The sequence below is a fragment of the Cyanistes caeruleus genome, chromosome Z (assembly GCF_971803275.1).
Source record: "Cyanistes caeruleus chromosome Z, bCyaCae1.hap1.1, whole genome shotgun sequence".
NCBI lineage: Eukaryota > Metazoa > Chordata > Aves > Passeriformes > Paridae > Cyanistes > Cyanistes caeruleus.
In genome coordinates, this window is record NC_141732.1 from 3,327,763 (window position 1) to 3,341,672 (window position 13,910).

A 13,910-nucleotide genomic window follows, 5' to 3' on the forward strand; every position below is an offset into this window, starting at 1 on the left:
TCAGGGACACGCAGACGCCAGTAGGAATTGCTGGCCTTTATTGGCATCGCCAGCCCCGCGCCACGGCCGCGCTCTGCGCGCTCCTCGGGCCGTGCGAGGCCGAGCCCCGCGCTCGGCTCAGCGCCGGCGGCGGCGTCTGCGGCTGCTGCGGCGGCGGCGGTACCGGGAGCGGCGGGAGGCCCGGCGCCTCCTGCGCACGCCCCGGCGGCGGGAGCGGCGGCGCCGGCTCCGGCTGCGGCTGCGGCTGCGGCTGCGGCTCCTGCGGGAGCGCCGGCGGTAGCGAGCCATGCCGCCGCAGGCGGGCGCGGCGCCGGAGTGCCCGCTTTTATAGCGCAGCGGGGCAGCGAGGGACCGCATCGGCCGTGAGGTCACAATGGCCCCGGGGGAGCCCCCGGTTACAGCGGAGCTCCGCGGAGCCCGTGTCGCCAGCGGGCTCACGGGGGGTCCGGGTAAAGCCCTTGTGACGTCGGAGCGTGGAATGGAAAACATCAGCGATGACATCGCGGCCGGCAGGGGGGAGCCCCTTGTGATGGCCGAGCTTCGCAGAGCCACATCAGCGCTGAGCTCCCAGGGGCCACACGGACACCCCCAGGCACACCGCCCGCCTCTCCCCCGGCCCGGCGATGCCCGGCGGGGAGCAGGATTCTGGAATGTGAAAAGCGGCCTTTTCCATTTCACCCCGTGGCCGGGGTGGATGCCCGGCCTTGTCACTGTGCCGGTGAAAAAAAAAACTGCTGCCAAAAGAAGTAGCAAAGGAAATTCCTTCCTGGCTTTGGAGCCGCAATTCTGCTTGGCACCACCAAGGGGACTCATTTAATCGGGTAAGCAAGGCACAACAGTTACACGGCCCCAAAACCTGGTGCAAGGAGCCCTCGTGCCCTCGATCGAGCGGGGCTGCAGAGAGGACAAAGTCTGACTTTAAACCTTAAAGGAGAAGAATCTTGTGCAGAGACTGGCCTGAAATGCCTGGAGGTGATGGCCTCTGGCAGCGAGGCAGAGCAGAAGCCTCATGAATAGAGACCAGGGACTGTCACCTGAGGAGATGCTCCTGGGCAGAGCCTGTGGGGGATGCACTGAGCACCCTGGGCTCATTGCAGCCAGCCCTCAGGATACCAGAGAGTGCCCTTCTCATGGAAAAAAAAATACCGAAGAGCTAATAACTCTGAATGATGACAGCAATCTGAGACAAGAAGGGATTTGTGACATTAGGGCCTGCCGACTGTGGCGATGGATCCTGGGCTCTTCAGAGAAAAGGATTGTTGTACCCCGCTCCCGAGAGTCAGCAACTCCAGCTCCTTCCTGCGGTGTCGAGCCAGTCTCCATCGCTGGTACTTTTGAGGAGCAGCAAGACACTGGTTTTCAGGAACATGGAGACTTGGGAAGCAGAGATAGTTCGGGCACTGTGGCCAAATGCCAGCAGAAATGGATGTGCTTGGAGCAGAGGCTTCCTTTTTGCTTTTCCCTGTGGCAGGGGCATCCAAAGGGGTGGGAGACTCCCATGCCCCAGGTTCTCCAAATGCCAGGGCAGGGAGGAGCAGAGGGGTCTGGATCCAGCTGCAGGCAGCCCATGGCGACTGCTCCCACCACAGTCCTGCTCGTGGGACAGCTCAGCAACGTGTCAGGAGCAGGGACACACAGTTGTGGCCACCTGACACAAGTAACCAAAGGAGAGTAGCATGGAGATGTAGAAGTTAAAAGTAAGAAAGACTGTTTTATTTTTGCACCTGACAAGGTGCACCTGCAGGAGGGGAACATCCTATTGTGACATCACAGGGTGGTTGAGGGTGACATCACAAGTGCCAGATTGTGACATCACCTCCATTGCTGATTTCACTCAGGCACCAGCAGAGCCTGGGACAGTCTGGGGCAAACCTTGACTTCCGCCAGCCAAGACTGCAAGGTCTGGAGGGTGAAGTCAGGCCTTTCCAGTACTGGGTGGTGTGTTGGAGCTGATGTCAGAGAATTCAGCAGCTCCCAGTGCCCATCCCAGAGCCATGACTCCTGTTTCCCTACCCTGCCCGCTTGGGGCAAGCTGGCATAGCAGGTGCAGACTGAGGGTGACACCCTTGTGTCCCTGCGGTGGCCCTGGGGCAGGTGACAGGGCTCAGGGAGACAGGAGGGTGTCCTTCTCCAGGCACCTGGGCATTTCCTGCCTTTTATTCCTCTCCTTGGCACAGCCAGTGACTATGGTCTCTCCCTCCTGCAGCATGTGACACCAGCGAGGGGAGCAGCTCCTGGTCTTCAGCTGTCCCCAACGTGCTGCAGAGCACACGGATGGCCACAGGGACAGACAGCAACTGCCCCATCTGCCAGGAGACTTGGGATGACGCGGCTTCAGTTCTGCCCTGTTGCCACCAGTTCTGCCTGGGCTGCATCCTGCGGTGGGCCACAACAAATCCCTCCTGCCCGCTCTGCAGGACAGCAATAGAGACTGTCAGGTTTTCCGAGAGGCGCGAACAGGACTATGTCCAGTTTGTCATCACGTCCCCTGGGGAGGCAGCAGAGACCAGCAGCCAGCCAGGGACAGCTGCCCATCGGCTGGACGAGAACAGCCCCCAGGACCCTGCACCTTCTCCACAGGGGATGCCGCCCCCAGTTGAGCCTTCAGAGCTGGAGTCTGTGGGTGGCCTCCTGCCCGAGATATGGGCAGGACTTTTCCGTCAAGGACAGCTCCTCCTGGAGCCCGTGCGGCCCTGGCTGCGCCAGAGGCTGCAGGGAATATTCCAGGACCAGTGGTGGCTGGTAGATGCTGCAGAGAGCTCCATCCTGTGTGAGCTCTGCCTCCATGGTCTGAATGAGGCGATCCTGGTCCTGAGGTTGCAGAGCCGCCTGGAGGAACACACAGCACTCCTGGTTCGTGACCTCATCAATGTCATTGTGGGAAGGTGCAGCAAGGAGGCCAAGAGGCAGCTGCGCTCCCACGATACCAGAGAGGACAACAGCGCCAGCCCCAGCAGCTCCAGCTCCCGGGTGAGGACTCCTTCCAGTGGATCCTCAAGCTCCAGTGTGCAGGAGGAAGCTGGAACACCACGGACAGGTCTCCAGGAGAGTCACAGGTGTCCCCAGGTTGTGCTCAACCCCACTGAGCGGGAGCGGTTCCTAAGGAGGCGGCATGGTGCACGTGCCCGGGGCCACAACCACTGCTCCTCTGCTCCTGGCCAGGGCAGGGACCACTCCCGCTTTTAAACTCTGATGCGGTGCCTGATTATTTTCTTATATTACATTGCAACTCTGAAACTGCAAGGAGTTCACTCAGGGGTAATAGCAGACAAGGAGGATATTGCAGATGTGTGTGGGAATACTTCACTTGTCTAGCTGACTGAAAAGGAATTGCTGTAACTGAACTGAAAGTCTGCTTGGTAAAATACATTTAAATCTATACATTTAATAAAGGTCTGTGTAAAGCAAAACATGAATATGGCTAAAGGGTCTTTGTAATGCTCTCCTATGTACTTTGTGTTGATGGGAGAAATTCTTGCGGTCTTTTTTCCGTCTCACAATTACAAAGAATGCTATGAAGCAAATGACCAATGAGTACTTTCAGCTCATGCGAAAAATACATTAAGCAAAATATAAACAGGTACATTTGAGCTGCATTTCCCAAGCTGATGGTTTACTTTAATGCTTACAACTATAGAAGGGGAAATGAGAGAATCTGTGTGCTGAACAAAAAACCACAACTCTATCTGTTCCTCCCTCAAATGAATATTCTCATCTTCAAAACACCGCTGCAGATTGAAGCCAAAATTTCAAGTTATATTATTTCAGTGAGATGTGTTAAAGCATTAATAAGAGAATTATTGGTCTGGCTTACTGATTATCTGAATGAATGATCAACAGAAAATTTGTCACATCACAAATACCCCAAAATGCTACTTCCTTGAGTGAGTCAGATTTTCTAGAGAATTCAGCAAGCAGGCTTGAGTTTGGTATGTTTTCTGTCTCTAAAAGAAGCCAAGAGCTCACACCTTTACTGTGAACACACCTTTGCTTTGAACTTTGCTTACTTTGAGGCAAACAGGTTGACAGGGGACACTTGGCTACTGCTAAGGTCACAGATCTGAGATTCTGAGCAAGATGCCTTTGGCTGTCAGCCTTATGACAGGAAAAATGCCAGAAAAGAAACAGAAATAAGCTGAATTCTGACACTCATGCTTCACCCTTCATCGATACACAAAGCTACTCCCTACCCTTCTCATTAATACAAACACAGAAAAGCTGACAGCTGTGGTTTGCAAACTGTAATTGTTAATAGGATTGTATTTGCTTCCCTGCTCTCTCTCTCTCAGCACAGATGCACATTCCTATCCCATCCAGGTAGCAGGGCATGGCCTTTGCTTTCCCTGGGGCCTCAGCAAGGCAGAGGGACTTGCAGGAGGAGCAGGTGAAGCACCTTCTGTGCTGGGACAGTGTGAAGTTCTGCCAGGCCAAATCAGTGAGAGGCCTGCAGGGTTTCCCAGCAGCTCTGCACCTCTGTCGGTGTTAGAGAGGCACAGAGAGCTCAGTGGGGACCCAAGGGCCTGCCCAGCCAAGGCTCTGCAAATGCATCTGCTGAAAGCAGCCTGTGCCTGGCACATCCACAGCTGGGTGACTCAGAGCCAGCCATGGCCAGCATTGCCCTGGAGCTGTTCCCTTTTGACCTCTGCCACAGGGAATTGCTCTGGATTTTAGGATTCACACAGTGGGTTGGGCCACCAAAAATCTGTGGTTTCATTGCCCAGCTGCACTGGAACGGAGAGATCTGCTGGGCTTGCTTGGATATTTTCCCCCAGCTGCCTTCACTCACTGACAAAATCCTCAGCATCAGAATGTCTACCCTGCAAAATGCTTTGAGTAACTGTCTTGGGGTGACTTTACTTTTAACATAGCTTTGGGAGCTAGGGAAGTTTGAAGTTGCTGGAGGCTGATGGGAGTCTTTTCTCCTGACCAATTATTGGCCATTCCTGAGAAGTGGTGGTGGGTTTAACCATTAAGAAGTGAGATCAACTTGTGAACACCACCTTAAGATGTAAGGCCAGGGCTCTCTTGTTCTCTTTGGTTTCTGGCTTCTGAACTGAAACCTGACACCATGAACATCTGCAGCTTTCCAAGACTTTAATTCTTTCACTACCTGGATAAGACTTACAGATGACTCCTTTTTCCCAGAAAGAGAGGAAGAGAGAGAGAGAGAGAGAGAGAGGGATAATCAACATGAAGAAGACATCATAAAACCATCAAGGACAGTGAAGAAAAGAATTAAGTTTTAGATGGGGAAGAGAGAATAAGAAGATGCTTTAATAAGCTGAAATATTTTTCTGTTAAAGCTATGGAGATGGACAATAGTGTTCTGAAAAAAAAAGTCCTTTAATTCATGACAGAGTATATTGGGCAGAATAAAGTATTTCAAAGTATAGATTTTAAGCAAAAGGTGTAGTAATTGTGATACAGTGAGGTGCTGGAACAGAGGGGGAGAAGTAATAGTTGAAGATTTGGGACCATTGAGAGGCCAAGAGAAAACTTCTCTTTCCAGGGAGGCTCACAGAGACAGATGAAAAGAACTTTTGCCTTTAAATAACTCATCCTTAAAAATGACATCCCTAGACTCATTTGACCCATCACCTCAGAGTGATGTGAAATGGGAGGAGTGAACTGATGGCAGATTTCCGGGCAGCTGACATCAGAGAAATAGAAAGCTATAACAGAAATAGTTTTCTTGTGAGAAACTCCATAGATTAGCAGAAAAGGACTTCTGTTTCTCTACAAAGACTGATGAAAAGACTCTAGCAAGAATTGGGACTGTTGTAAACACCAAAGTTGTTTGTCTCTATGTTGTCATGTGAACAAGGGAATGGTTGCGTAGTGGGGGATAAAGGGGTTTTCTGGAGGGTTTATTCTGGTTTTCTTATTCTTGTAGTTTTGTTAATAAACTTTCTTTATTCCTTTTAAGTTTTAAGCTTTTTTTGCTCCTATTCTAATCCATATCTCACAGCAAGAAATAAGTTTTCTAGTGCTTTTTTAATTGATGCTTTAAAACCACAACATTTATTTGGTGCGTTGGCCAGGAAACTAAATTGGCAAATTCAAACCACTACAGTAACACAGATCAACACCCATCTCAATTAATACTTTAATTTACTGGAAACTGCTACAATTACACTGATAATATATTGAATTATCAATTCCAGTGTCAAAAATTCTTCAGATTACAACAGGACTGACAAAAAACAAATATAAGCCAGGACTGCACACGTGGACAAGGCTGTGGCCTCATTAAAAAAAAACTCTAAATTCTTGGAGTGTAGAAAACTTTCTCTGGAAGAAGTGGGGGAGCCTCCTTACCTGGGAGCAATCCAGAAGCAGCTCCACTTGTCCTGGAGGGGCCTGGAAAAAGCCAGAAAAAGGGACCCTGAGTCAGCATCAGCTGTGTGCACGTTTCCCTTGGCAGCAATTGTACTTCTCTCAGGGATTATAAAATCCCAGATCTTCCTGAACAGGCTAAGAAAGAAAATACCCCAACAAGTTCTGGGGCTTTCCAAGAATGAAGAACTTTTCTATTTAGCTTTCACATCCCTATTCACTCCTCCTGAGAACCAGGCTAGCTTGCAATCCCTTGGCAGGAAAGCACTGCCAGAAGCCTCACTGCCAGGTCCTTTCCCCTTGGCACACAAGAGACAGAAGTTCCAGCTGTCCCTGCACACAACTGACCCCACATCTACATGGACCCCAAGATTTACAAACCCCCAAATCCCCCATGTCACCCCGGTCTCACCGCACAGCTGGCTCGAGGGTGGCAGCTGCAGGTCCCTGCTCAGGGCTGAGTCCAGGTGCTCCTGGGAGTGGCTGGAAGCAGAGCTGAACACCTCCAGGCCGCCCGGCAGGTTCTCCTTCTGGTCTCTCTTCAGTCTCTTGGTGTCTGCAGGGACCTCGGGGCAGCAGTCGGGGCTCTTCACGAGGAGCTGCGCCCCCGCAGCGCGGCCACCATCGGCACCCACCAGGGCCAGCCCTGGCTGGGAGCTCGGGCACTTCCGCCTGCGCAGGGCAGCCCTCCTGGCGAGGTACAGCAGGTGGAGCTCTGAGAAACACCGGGAACACGGAGTCAGCAGCGGCCATCGGGCACGTTTTCCCAGGACAGAACTGTACTACTACCAGGGACTGTGCGGATGGCCAGAAATGCAGAGTCTGACCTGGGAATTGGAAGCTGCTCTGCAGAGAACAGCAATGCTTCCAGAGCTTTCCAGACTGCAAAGGTCTGAAGTATCCCCATAAAGCTCCAGCACTTGCAGTGCAAACGGCACCCACGAGAGTTGTGAACACAGCCCCAGCTCACACAAAGAAGCCTGGCCCTGCTCTTTCCCTGTGCTGACAGAGCCCTCAGTCCTCAGTGGAACGGCTGAGGCTGAAAAGTGCCATGAGCTGAGCCATGAACCAGCTCCATTACCTGGGACTGAAGAACTGCCTCTGCAGTGAACCACAGCTCCTCCAGCTCTGCCTGCAGCCCTGGCAGGAACAGCTGGGAGGAAAATTGCTCCGTGTGAGGCCTGCAGGCTGCACCAGCTTTCATCTGGAATGCAAATCCAAAGGGCTCCCTCTCTCCTCTGAGGCCTTGCTAGGCTGGGGACATTTAGGCTTTCCCTTTAGTTACTGGCTTTGAGAATTGCTTGCCTTCAGATGTTGTGCTGCTTGTTTTTCTCCTGTGTCTCAGGACAGGTATCAACAGAGTGCTACCAAATTTAGGTTATGATTTGAGGCAAAAAAGTTTGGACTTTGGCGCTGGCTTCATCATTTTGGTGGGGTTTTGCTGTTGCTGCAATAGTCACCCCGCCCAGCACCGCCTCGGCAGCGCTGTCACCCTGCAGCAAATTGATCCGTGGACCTCAGCCTGGAATGGGGACACTGGGGTTGGTGACACAGCTCCCACAGGTCAGGCTCAGGCACGGCTCTGCTGCCACAGCAGAGGCCTCGGTGTCGGTGCCTCCTCAGGAGCGCAACTGCGGGGCAGGGCTCGGGGAGGTGCTGCCACTGCAGCATTTGAACTAAAGGCTCAGGAGGTGCCCACATTGCAGACAGGACTGAACTCCTGATCTCCCACTGTGTCTGTCCAGCTCAGAGCAGCCCTTTTAGACCTCTCACAAGGAATGGGGGCTCTCCTCTTACCAGGCTCCTCGGGCTCCAGGGAACTGTTCCCACTGCTTGTGTTGCCAGGCAAGGCTCTCTCAGCTGCAGCCCTGTTGACAGGCTGCTCCCCTGAACACTCAGGGACAACGCTGACATCCTCCTTGGAAGAAAAACAAAAACAAGTCAACCAAAGATCACTTGGTATTTTCTAGGAACCACTTCAGGCACACAGTAACTGTTGTTCTCCACTCCCAAGGGATGTGGAACACGAGGGGAGCACTGCCCTGGTGGTTCACATGACAAGTGCTTTAAACTCCAAATTGAAGTTGCCACAGAGAAGCTCAAGCTGTCACAAAATGATCTCCCAGGCAAAACATGAACTCAGAAAAACAGAATACACCAAAGGAGCATTTGTGCCCTCCCACTCTGACCCTGGCCTATGCCATGAGCTGTAAGAAATCAGCCAGCAGAAATCCAGGGGCTCTCCTTGTCCCCAGCACGGGTGAGCAAGGACAGATCTCGCTCCAGGCACTGCCCAGGATCGTGTGCTACAAGCCCGCACGCAAAGTACACATTTCTGGCTGGGAACCTCAACCCATTCAGCTGCTCAGACATGAAATTCCAATTTGCTGCTTTTTGGAGCCCTTTGCTGCTGCTCCAGAGGAAAATGTGCACTGAAATTGGGTATTTCCAGGAGCATGTGACAAAAAACTGTAGGGTAAAAAGCATCACTGTCCATCAAAGTCTGAATGAAAGAAGCCTTTACTTCTCTAGCTTACAAGAAAGCTCTCAGTCCAGACCCAGCATTGTCATCGAGCAGACTTACCTTCAAGAAAGAGGCCATTTCAAGGTGGGGCAATGAAAGCTTCTCCTCCAAGAATCTGCCACACCTTCAACATCTGCTGAGCTCAGGCTGGTGGCTCCGGGCAGGGAGGGCTCCCTCGGGGCAGCGGCTGCAAAGAGCCCCCAGTGCCCTGAATGCCCTCCCGAGCGGCCATGGGCCTCAGTGCCACCACTGCCCTCAGGTCCCCAGCATGGTCCTTCGTGTTCCCAGAGCCGTCACTGCCCTCAGACCGGTGGCGCCGCCATCGCCTCTCAGTACTGCCCTCAGCGCCGCCATCACCGTCAGCCCCTCAGTGCCACAAATGCCCTCAGGTCTCCAGAGCCACCATTGTCCTTCGTGTCCCCAGAGCTGTCGCTGCCTTCAGACCAGCAGCGCCGCCATCGCCCTCAGCTCCCTATACTGCCCTCAGTGCCCAATGCTGTCCTCAGTGCCGCCATCGCCCACAGCCCCTCAGTGCCGCCATCGCCCTCAGCTCTCAGTGCTGCCCTCCGTGCCACTATCATCCGCAACTCTCAATGCTGCCTTCAGTGTCCCCAGTGCCATCATCACCCTCCGCCCCTCATTGCTGCCATCGCTCGCACCCCACACCCCTCGGTCCCACCACCGCCCTCAGCGTCCCCAGCCCCGCCATTGCCCTCAGCGGCGCGCTCCTCCCAGCCCCCGCCACCTCCGCCATCGCTCAGTCCCCTCAGTCCCGCCGTGCCCCTCAGCTCCCCGCCAGTCCCCGCAGGGCAGGCGCTTCCTCCCAGCCGCCACAGCCCCCGCAGGTGCTCCTCAGCCTCACCGGCTCTTCACGGGCTCCCGCTGCCTTGAGCCCCGACGTCCCGCTCAGCCTCGGTGCCAGCGGCAGCTCAGGCCGGGCCCCGGGGCTGCAGCTGCTGCTCGGCCCGGCCCGGCCCGGGAGCGGCCACAGCGGCACCTGCGGGGGACCCGGCTGGGGCGGTCTTTGGGCTGTAGCGGGGGGGAGAAGGGAGGAAATGAGGAGCGGGAAGGGCCGGGTGCCACGGCGATCTCCTGCTCTTCACTCTGTGCTCAGCCTGACTCCAGGCTGTTCTGGCAGGGTGAATGCAGCCAGTGCCAGAGAAAAGTGCATAAAGTTGCACCTGAGAAGGTTTAATTTGGCCATTTCTAATGGTTTCTTCAGCAAGTAGTGTTGTCAAACATCGGAACAGGATGCCCAAGGTGGTGTCACGGTTCCTGGAGGGACTTCTAAAAGGAGAGAAAATGTCCTGCTTGCATTTGGCATGGCTTCTATTTGCCTAAGTCCCATCCCTTATCTATTTGTGCAAGGCTGTGCTAATCTGTGCTATCGTCCTTATCAAAGGTCCAAACTCTCATGCACTGCCCAGAACAGAGACCCAAAGCGCTGGAGACACCCCTAGCCAAGGATGCAGCAGACAGAAGGCTGAAGCCGAGCTGGCTCCAGGCTTTTGTCCCAGGGAACAAGAAAAAGCATGAGAGGAAAATGCTGAGAATTGCACCTGGAAAGGTTTAGTTGGCTGTTTGGAAAGGTTTCTTCACCAGAAGCGTTATCAAACCTTGGAACAGACTGCCCAGGGCTGTGGAGGTGTCACCAATCCTGGAGGGATTTAAAGAGAAGGTAAATGTGGCACTTTAGACACGGCTTAGCGGTTCGATTGGTAGTTTTGGGTTGACGTTTGGATTTGGTGACCTGAAAGCTCTTTGCAGATCTCATTCTCTGTATCCCATCACTTGAGCGAGTTCCTGCTTAGGGACACGGTCGGGCACCCACGGACACCCAGGGGCACTCAGGGACACGCAGACGCCAGTAGGAATTGCTGGCCTTTATTGGCATCGCCAGCCCCGCGCCACGGCCGCGCTCTGCGCGCTCCTCGGGCCGTGCGAGGCCGAGCCCCGCGCTCGGCTCAGCGCCGGCGGCGGCGTCTGCGGCTGCTGCGGCGGCGGCGGTACCGGGAGCGGCGGGAGGCCCGGCGCCTCCTGCGCACGCCCCGGCGGCGGGAGCGGCGGCGCCGGCTCCGGCTGCGGCTGCGGCTGCGGCTGCGGCTCCTGCGGGAGCGCCGGCGGTAGCGAGCCATGCCGCCGCAGGCGGGCGCGGCGCCGGAGTGCCCGCTTTTATAGCGCAGCGGGGCAGCCCCGCCGTGACCTCAGCGGGGACGTCGCCTCTGCGAACTTCTGGCATCACAAAGGGCTCCTACGCAACCTCCCTCCCGAGGGAGACCGATTTCCTCGGCTCGTGCAATGTCTTTTCAGTCCCTGTGGCGCAGGAAAGTGGCGAGACCCAGGCCCCGTTGCGTCACAAGCGTGAGCTCCTGGGGTTTTCTGAGTTGTCTGTCCAGAGCAGGTTTAAACAAATCCAAGAAAATAAATAAATTAATAAAGAAATAATAAACCCCCCCAAAAAAACCCAAAACCCCACCCCACAATCCGGGGAACTCCTCTGTATCATCTAGCTTAAAAACTAACGAAAAGCAAAGGAGAGCTCTGTCCCGCAGTCTGTCCCTGCTGCAGACAACACAGTCTGGAGAAACATGCGCTGGGAGTGAGCGCTGTTTCTGAAAACAAATAAATATTTCTGAAAATTTCTGAAAACAAGTAGCTTCGCTACTGGAACCAGTCTTAAAGATGTGGAACTTAATTTGTAGCAGAAACAGAACAGACCATTTGGGATACAAGCACCATAACATCAACCCAGGACAAATTATTACTGATGTCCTTGCTTTGCATGGAAAGAAATGGCCAATTAAATTATATTTCCCTTGCAGACTACTTTAAAAAGAGAAAAATACCTTTTGAACTTAAACTTTTTTAAATGTCTGTGTTGAAGAATTTTCAATATCCATGAACTTCAAGTTTTCATTTTTCTTCCATAGTTTGCACTATGTCTCCTACTGGTGATGAGGACCACCCCTTTCTCTGCCAGGGATCAGCCTTTGGTATTTCCCATCAGCTTTTATGCAGTGACCACACACCACCCGTGCATTTTGGCAAAAGCAGGAATGAAGCCAGCCAAGACCTTTTATTTCTGCTTCAGCTACACAAGGACCAGACCATGACTGAGCATTTTGAGAGTGGATACTAAAGAAGGGTCTGATGGCAAAACCTGCAAGTGCTCAGCTGGCCTTGGTGCCGGAGGAGTGGAAGTCCCTGGCAAATGCAGCTCTCCAGCCACAGAGATGAGGGACAAGCCCTGCTGGATCTGATCTCTAAAGGTTCTGGTCCAGCTCCACCACACAAGGCAGGCCTGACTTCAAAGCCAAATCCACCTCCAAAATCACCTCCTGTGGCACAAGTTCGTGTTCAGGGAAGTTCTGGATCAGTGCATGGCCAGAGTTCAGGGGCAGGGGTTGTACCTGTGCTGCACTAAACACGGGAGCTTTGGGTAGGGGAGGAACGACTGTCTGTCAGTGCCTGACACTGATTAGACTGTGGGGAGAAAGCTGAAGGCACATGGAAAAATGGGAATTTCCTGCAGCTACAATATTCTTATTGTGGTAAATCTGATCCCTAGTGGAGCTCTCAGATAAATGTCTTTCAAGCTGCAGTGATCCTGTGGCTCTCTGCATTAGCAGTATATATTTCCTTAATGTTCAAGGTATTTGGGGGCTTTCAGAGTTCTGTCTTTACGTTTTTCCTCCTATTTCAATTTATAATATAACTTTTTTTGATGTTAAGAATTAATCAGAGCAGAGTTGAAGACAAAGCAACACACCTAAATAATGGCATAAAGCAAATACAGGATATTTGCCTGGCCAGTTCTTGCATTCAGTGTCTTTTCTTCATGGTGGTTTTGCCCAGAAGCATCGTTCTGCCTTGCCAGCGTGTGCAAGATGCAGTTGAGGTGCAGATCCACGGAATCCCAGGGAATGCTCGGGCACCTCTTGGGATTGTCCAGCTTGTCTCAGAGGTGGCTCAAGCCCTCAGTCACCCTCAGGGCCGGTCCCTGGACTCACGTGGCAAGCGGAGCTCTCTGTCCTTTGGGGAGGGGACTCCCACGGTCACATCCACATCATTTCTTTGCTCCTTGGTTCTCATCCAGAGGCCCTGAGCTGTGCCCCTGGCAGCTGTGAGCTGCAGACACTGTAACCCTGCTGTTCCATACAGTCCGACAGGGCGCTGCATCCACAGCACTCATCCCACCAGCTCTCACTCCTGCCAAATCTCTGGGACTGCACCGAAGCCTCGAGCTCCTCTCATCTGTTCCTCACACTGAGAGCATGGGTGTAGAAACATTTCAAGTGTGGAACATGGTAGCCAACAGCTCATGAAGCAGATGGAGGGATTCCATTTGTGCTGCTTTGTTCCATTTTTGGCATACCATGCCATTTCTTAGAACTGGTGAGCCAAGTTTGACCCTTTCCCCCGTCCAAGGCAGTTCAAAGCTGTGTCAGTGAGCCCCGCTATTGACTCCTGTGCTGGAACTCTTTTCCTCAGTGAAAGGTGCCTCCCGTCATTGCCAGTGGCTCAGGCAGGTGTTGAGTAGATCTTTCTGTGGTGAACAAAGCCCACATTTTCCCACTGACACCAACCGGATCTGCCTATTCCTATCGATACAATTTGGCTTTTTGGGAAGAGCTGAGGAAATCAGCACCTGGGCTCCTGATCCCCCTGCAGTCACCGCAGGGCCCTGAAGTGTCTTCTTATTACCCGGTGACTTTTTGGTGTCTCGTTTGCGAGTGGCTCGTTGTGGACTGGAATTGTCCCGGCGGGTAAATGTGGCACTTGGGACATGGCTCAGTGGTGCCATTGGGAGTTTTGGGTTAACGTTTGGAGCGATCTGACACTGACAGAGACTCGGGGCAGGCCCCGCTTGGGGACACGCACGGACACCCACGGACACTCAGGGGCACTCAGGGACACGCAGACGCCAGTAGGAATTGCTGGCCTTTATTGGCATCGCCAGCCCCGCGCCACGGCCGCGCTCTGCGCGCTCCTCGGGCCGTGCGAGGCCGAGCCCCGCGCTCGGCTCAGCGCCGGCGGCGGCGTCTGCGGC

At 53.6% G+C, this 13,910-nt stretch overlaps 2 protein-coding genes and 1 long non-coding RNA gene across 4 annotated transcripts; 2 read left to right on the forward strand and 1 right to left on the reverse strand.

Moving 5' to 3' along the window:
* Positions 1-1,795: 1,795 nt before the first annotated feature.
* On the forward strand, positions 1,796-3,416 carry LOC111943587 (uncharacterized). Its single transcript, XM_023946530.2, has 2 exons — positions 1,796-1,900; positions 2,207-3,416. Exon 2 carries the CDS (start codon positions 2,275-2,277, stop codon positions 3,184-3,186), a length of 912 nt encoding a protein of 303 aa, XP_023802298.2. The 5' UTR covers positions 1,796-1,900; positions 2,207-2,274; the 3' UTR covers positions 3,187-3,416.
* Positions 3,417-6,092: 2,676 nt separating this feature from the next.
* Positions 6,093-9,855, reverse strand: LOC111943588 (uncharacterized). 2 transcript variants are annotated; one of them, XM_086867027.1, is made up of 6 exons: positions 9,723-9,847; positions 8,921-9,047; positions 8,134-8,254; positions 7,418-7,489; positions 6,749-7,051; positions 6,093-6,360 (listed from the first exon to the last, which is right to left on the reverse strand). In XM_086867027.1, the coding sequence occupies exons 2-6, from the start codon at positions 8,936-8,938 to the stop codon at positions 6,263-6,265; spliced, it is 612 nt and encodes a 203-aa protein (XP_086723153.1). In that variant the 5' UTR covers positions 8,939-9,047; positions 9,723-9,847; the 3' UTR covers positions 6,093-6,262. The 2 variants fall into 2 exon arrangements, with proteins under 2 accessions (XP_086723153.1, XP_086723155.1); XM_086867029.1 differs by lacking the exon at positions 7,418-7,489 and having other exon boundaries at positions 9,723-9,855.
* A 594-nt stretch (positions 9,856-10,449) lies between these two features.
* LOC147647989 (uncharacterized) lies at positions 10,450-12,672 on the forward strand. The gene is made up of 2 exons (XR_015280089.1): positions 10,450-10,538; positions 11,791-12,672. It is a non-coding gene; the product is annotated as an uncharacterized LOC147647989 (long non-coding RNA).
* Positions 12,673-13,910: the final 1,238 nt, after the last annotated feature.

Coding starts and splice junctions, on each gene's coding strand:
- LOC111943587 (XM_023946530.2), top strand. CDS start 2,275: ATGGCCACAGGGACAGACAGCAACTGCCCCATCTGCCAGGAGACTTGG.
- LOC111943588 (XM_086867027.1), bottom strand. Junction 7,052..7,417: donor AGGCAGTTCTTCAGTCCCAG/GTAATGGAGCTG, acceptor GGTGTTTCTCAG/AGCTCCACCTGCTGTACCTC. Junction 6,361..6,748: donor ACCCTCGAGCCAGCTGTGCG/GTGAGACCGGGG, acceptor GGCTTTTTCCAG/GCCCCTCCAGGACAAGTGGA.